This window comes from Formica exsecta, unplaced genomic scaffold (assembly GCF_003651465.1).
Source record: "Formica exsecta isolate Colony F162 unplaced genomic scaffold, ASM365146v1 scaffold181, whole genome shotgun sequence".
In the NCBI taxonomy this organism is placed as follows: Eukaryota; Metazoa; Arthropoda; class Insecta; order Hymenoptera; family Formicidae; genus Formica; species Formica exsecta.
Genome location: NW_021849121.1, coordinates 259,473 through 265,476, shown reverse-complemented (window position 1 = coordinate 265,476; position 6,004 = coordinate 259,473). Strand labels below are relative to the sequence as shown.

The 6,004-nt window shown below is 40.7% G+C and overlaps 1 protein-coding gene across 1 annotated transcript; it reads right to left on the bottom strand.

Moving 5' to 3' along the window:
* Positions 1 to 335: 335 nt before the first annotated feature.
* On the bottom strand, positions 336 to 5,656 carry LOC115233662. Its single transcript, XM_029804216.1, has 6 exons — positions 4,963 to 5,656; positions 2,695 to 4,653; positions 2,261 to 2,368; positions 1,957 to 2,172; positions 495 to 815; positions 336 to 434 (listed from the first exon to the last, which is right to left on the bottom strand). Exons 1-6 carry the CDS (start codon positions 5,245 to 5,247, stop codon positions 336 to 338), a joined length of 2,988 nt encoding a protein of 995 aa, XP_029660076.1. The 5' UTR covers positions 5,248 to 5,656.
* Between the last annotated feature and the right edge of the window lie 348 nt (positions 5,657 to 6,004).

Here is a 6,004-nt window from a genome sequence, read left to right as displayed (position 1 = left end):
ACCGTTCGCCGCATACAGGAAATGGGCGTTCTGCGTCGTGTCATCATGTGGTCGTATCGGTTACACGAACGTATTTGGCGCCGATATACAGGGCGCGATGACGGAACCAACTTAAAGCATCGTGCGATTTTTTTTCGCGCGCGCTCATCTTCCTCGTCGATTACACCATCGAGTTTTGACGGGCGTCCGGTGTGACAAATGAGCGATCTGAAGGGAAATAAATCATAATTTTTAATAATATAATTTTGTGATAATTTATATATCATTTTATTATAAAATAAGAATTATTTCCCTGCAGATCGCTCACTTGTCATATCGTGCTGCGAGCTTCAAAACTACCGATTAGTTTGGCGTCCTTTTCTGGTCGCGTATAATTTAACGGCGCGTTTCGCGGGATCGGTGGTCGCGTTTGTTAGTGCCTTCGGCAGCGAAATCTGAAACATAAGGTTAAAATTAAAAAAAAAAAAAATCATCATTTAGCGAAGCGAACTTACGTTGGAATGCTCGCCGAACCATTTCGCGAAAGCTTTGACGCTCTCGAGATACGTTATGCCGTCCCAGACCACATCCATCGTCTCGAGATCCGGCATCACGTTTTCGCACCGCAGCCATCTTTCTCTCACCCGATTTCCGGGCGGTACGAATTGAAGCTTCCAGGGTATCGCGGTGCCAAACGCCATTGTTTTGGCCGGCTTACTCTCAGCTTTAGCATCTCTAATCAGGTGCTTCCTGGTCATGGCAAGCTCGCCCGCATCAGGACATTGTCTCGCTGCGGCTACCCCGTTGGGTACCATCGGCATTTCCATCATCGACATCTGTCTCAAACAGAGACGCGCGATTAATATAATGAAACATGTCATGGGAAGAAATTCGGTGTCTTCATCATTTCGTGACGTAATGACGATATGAAAAAGCTTTCTATTAATAACTCTGACATATTTAAAGGAATATACCCCGTTTGAACCTTCGAAAAATGAGTACATTTTCAAGATTTTTTGCAGCGCAACGATTTGATAAAAACTTTTTTTTTACGATATTAGTACAATATTATTAGGTAACCAAATAAAAATTTTCAGCTTAAAAAAAATTTTTTTTTGAATGTTATGCGAATATTTGCAGATTTATGTTTTCATATACGGTGTGTATGAAAACTCGGGCTACGTATGACGGATTGACTTCAAATTTTGCATGTGAATTCCTAATAAGATTCCGCATCTGCTAACGAAGCCTTTTTTAAATCCGATTCCCCATTTTCTTATAAACAAAAAAATGGACTTTTAAAAAAAAAACGAAGCTTTCTTCAACACGCCGCCATTTTTTTATTTTTTAAAATTTTGAAAAAACCCTTGGATAGCAGATAGTTATTGATATGTTTAATAAAAAAACTTGTATTTTTTATTTCGGATATGATTTACGAATGTTTTCTTGCACACCGTATAACCACCTAAAATTTGGAGGAACTCTACAAATATTCCCATAACTTTAAAAAGAAATTTTCTTTTAAGCTGAAAATTTTTATTTAACTAGTTAATAATATTATATTAATATCGAAAAAAAAAAATTAAAAATTGTTATCAAATCGTTGCTCTGCAAAAAAAAAAAACTAGAAAATGTACTCATTTTTCAAGGTTTCAAACGGGTATGCTTCCTTAAAGAAAAAATGTCTAAATATAACATAAAAAACGACGCTAGATGCATTAATGAGATGATTGATTACGCGAAATATGCTTAAAATATAAAATCAAATTTTTATATCATTAATTAATTAAATATATAGTCTCGATATTCGTTTGTGGAAGGAAGATCACTTTCTCTGCTAGAGGCTCGATGCGAACGCAATCGGGTCGGTCACTTAATATCGCGCTAAAGTTATAATTCAAATCTCGCGTATACGTCATGTGTCATGCATCGCATTACGACGTATAGCAATCCGCTCTGCACTTTGTTCCTATCTACCTCCATCGTTCTACTGGCCTCGGCTGTAAAGTCAATTTCGAACATATCTCCGAGGACCTCCTCGTCGATGACTTTGTTGGTGCCGCCTAAATCGCGTAGCCATCCGCAGAAGTCGCGGCATATCCTGTTCGTGATATTTCTGGCTTTCATCCCGAGGGTGGCTTCGGGATCGTAGTCTTTGAGATCATCCGCTGTTAAAGGACGCCAAGTGACAACCTGCGGATCGTGGATTGCGAAATTAGAAGACAATGGTTTTAGAGAGCATGATGCGAGATCGATAATATTATTTCGTCTCTCGTCGTACCTTGCGTCGCGGTTTCCTCAAAAAGAGAGCGTAAGGATTTGATCGCGCCCGACCTACTTTATCCTCGTCTCCTTTCATCGAAATATCTTTGCTCGTCGGGGGATGCACCTGCGTGCGTATAAAAGCTTACTTTCCATTGGTAACTCTTGACAAAGCGAATTGTGTCTCCGAGAATTCAGAATATTAAATAAAATATTGCATTTTTCTTTATCTTTAACCAATTTAACGATACTAAATATAATTATAACGAAATATAATTATAACGATACTAAATATTATTATAACAAAATATAATTATAACGATACTAAACATTTTTAATTTTTAATTTAAAAAAAAATTTATATAACATTTTTATTAATGGAAAATTGATTCTAAATATGCTACAAACACCGCTAGAATAACCGATAGTTGTAGAATATCTCGACGTACGTACCACCAAGTCGAAGGGAATCGCCCCTTCTTCTTCGTCTTCTTCTTCTTCTTCTCGTTCTTCTTCTTCTTCTTCTTCGGAAGGCACCGCGGGCTTCACTCTTTTTATTCTCTTTGGATACCAAAGCGGCATGCCCAATAATGGCGCGACGAGATTGTAGGAATCGAGCGGCAGGACACGTCTTAGCAAACGGGAATTGCAAGCGGGAGGCTGTGGTGAGGAGAAAATAAGGTCAGACGGGAATTTATCGGGGTTCAGATAACGTTTCGAGTCCGCCAGCAGTTTTGCTAATCTCGCGGTTAATTTAGCGCGCCTCATCGTCGCTATCGCGTCGGCGTGCTTGTGTTGTCTTATCAGTCGCGAGGCGAATTCGTCCGCCAGACATTCCAGCATGTCCGCGGCCAACGCGTCCCCCCGATTCGCTCTCTCGAGAAATCGCGAAATTTCGGCGACCGTTGACAGCGGTAGTAATTCCGTCTGCCTCTCCGGGTCGGAGAAGACCGACTCCAAATCTATCTCTTCCGTGAAAGAGATTACTTCTCCTCGCCCATCTTTCGCCTCGCCTCGAGAAATCTCGAGCGTACCTCTCGCAGAATCCTTCGATAAATCCTCGATGCTCGCGCAACTGTATCCCCTCTTTAGCCCGTCCTTTGGCGAAGATTTTACGATCGGCGATATCAGTTGCTGCTCCGACTTAACTTTCAAAAGGGTTCTCGAGCTCTTTAAGGGTATATCCTTCTCCTCGCCGGGTCTCTCAGGCTTTTCGCCGGCCGGTTTTGGCTGCGATTTTTCCGTCGATGCTTTTGCGACCGCAGTTTTTGCGTCGTCATAATATTCCTCGTCAGATCTCACCTTCGTTGTTACCGTAGTCTCCATAAGAGCGATTCGTGATTCCATGGTGATCGGTCTTCTGTCTTTCAAGGCTCGCAGAGGTTCCATGCTTGGTAATAAAACTGTAGGCAAATGACAGGGCGCCATGTTTTTGTATCGCGACGGATCATCCAGTGCCAATGGCGATGACGTCTCGTCGTCAGAAGTGTGCACTTCCGAGGACGAAATCTTCGACGGTTCCGACGATATCGAGACCGAAATGGAAGCGGCTTTCAAGCTCTTTGGACTTTTGGACAGCGTGCTTTCGACGGGCTTCGCCGTTTTATTCTTAGATTGATTGGACTCGATCTTTGGGGTCGAAATCGCGGTATCTTCTTGTTCCGCTTGATGAGACGAAGATGTTGATTTGTCCGATACAGCCTCACTTCTTTCCGGATATCTCGGAATTTCTTTCTTTCCACGATATATCTTCCGTAATTCCTCGCAAAATTCCGGAAGTTCGCCGGAGCTGGACTCGCTGTCGCCTCTCGCCTCAATTTCCGTCAGCAATGTCGTTTGCGAGGGGACAGCTTTGTCGGCTTCGTCCGTCCTCCACACGGATTTATGCATGCAGGATAAGCATCTGTCGCGGTTCCTGCGTTGAAAGCACGACACCTTTGGAATAGCATTTAAAACGCTCGCCGAACGGCTTTCCCTGATTTCGTATCTGGCGAACTTTGCACTGAAGGCGGACCTCGCCAACGATTTCGCGGGTATCATCGAGCATCTACCGGAGCTCGATCTGAAGAGCTTATACTGAGTGCTTTGCCTCCCGATATTCGGAGCCCATGTTTTTCTCAATCTCCTCTGCATTTCGCGGAAGAAAGGGGACTTCGGGCTACGAGTCCCGGATTCGGGACTTTCCCTCTCGTCCACGTCCGACTTGTCGTCTGTATCTACTATCGATCTGTCGCTGGAGGCGCGCGATCTCCCCGACGTTTCTTCCCACATTTCGGGCTTGAAATTTAAATTCTTGCCCAGCCTCGTGTGCTTCAGAGCTTTGTACGCGCATTGTTTTGAATAATTTAAGAATTCCCGCGTTTTCCTATCGACCGTCCTCATAGATTGCGTTTGAATATTAGGTATTGTATCCTGTCATTTTGATTCATCGATAAAACTTTCTCGAATTTTAGGAATGTTTGAATATTTCTGTAATTTTGGACATTTTGTTATTAATTTATCAGATGATGTCTTAATTTTGTTTTGAGGCTGAAACGATTTTGAAAACGATGACGCAGTTTTTATATCTTTTGCGTTCCTTTCCTCTTTTCTTGATTTTTTGCTAAGAGAAAATTTAAAATCTGATGCAAGAGAATCAGATCTAAGATTACGTTGTTTATCCAGTATATTATCCTCTTTAAGTTCTATCTTTGCAATTTCATTTGCGGTTAAATCAATAACATTATCCGGATAATACTCCAATTTCTTTCGTGGCGAAGTAATCTCTTTAATCTTTTGGTTTTTGGCAGGAAATATTTTGCTTTTAATTTTGTCGTATTTATTAGAAGTACTCTGCAGTAGCGGTAATTTAATCAATTTCTGATTCGATGATACGCTAGTTCTCGGATCGTCTCTCAAATACTTCTCGATATCGTCGTCGAAAATTTTTATGGCAGGTTCGTGTTTGTGAAAGGGACACATTTTTCTTGAATACACTTTTCCGTCCTCTGATCCGTCATATGGCATAATAGAATTTTTGAAAGGCACATCTAGGGACTCTGATTCTTTGCACGAATCTACTTTTTTTATCGTACATTTATTTTCAACAATAACGTGTTGTTCCTCCGCGTCTATCTTGGCGATCGTAACTGCATTGCTTTTGGATATCTTTTTTAATGGCGTGGGAGGGGAAATTTTAACTATCGGTTCTATGTTAGGACGAGTATTCTCATCGTCTTTTTTGGGGAAGGTATCTGCTGCTTTAGAGGATCTCTGAGCTACGAGAGGTACGTTCTCATCGAAGCCTTTGGAAGTGCGAGGAGCGTTAAAATCTGCGATATCGCAAAGATCTGTTTCTGAATCGTGCAAGGTAGAAATGATAGGAAGATAGGACGATTTTGGAAATGAATCTCTTACTCTAATCAACCTTTTTTCTTCATCGTCGCAAAACTTCTTCCAGTACGTTCTTTTCTTAGGAAAATGACAGTCCCATCTGTAGCAAGGTTATACATTATCTATGAGACAAAAAATTATGTAATAATAATTTAACACAAAGTACTTAATACTTATAGATTTAATCATTAATTATCTTACGGTTCTTCTTTGTCAAGTACTAAAGCACTGAATTAATAAGTAATATAATTAACGAATAAGTTTATCTAATGCTTGAAAATTATATTTATAGCTAAAACGTATATGAGTTTTAATACTAATTTCATGTGTATTTATGTATTATTTGTATATTTAATTAACGTACTTTATTCCATCTACAACACGTAGCTTA

Bases quoted from the DNA above. Each gene is read 5' to 3' on its own strand.
- LOC115233662 (XM_029804216.1), bottom strand. From the start codon at position 5,247: ATGCCATATGACGGATCAGAGGACGGAAAAGTGTATTCAAGAAAAATG. The intron at 2,173-2,260 runs GTACGACGAGAG...CACGATCCGCAG, and splicing joins TGAGGAAACCGCGACGCAAG to GTTGTCACTTGGCGTCCTTT. The intron at 435-494 runs GTAAGTTCGCTT...CTTATGTTTCAG, and splicing joins GGTTCGGCGAGCATTCCAAC to ATTTCGCTGCCGAAGGCACT.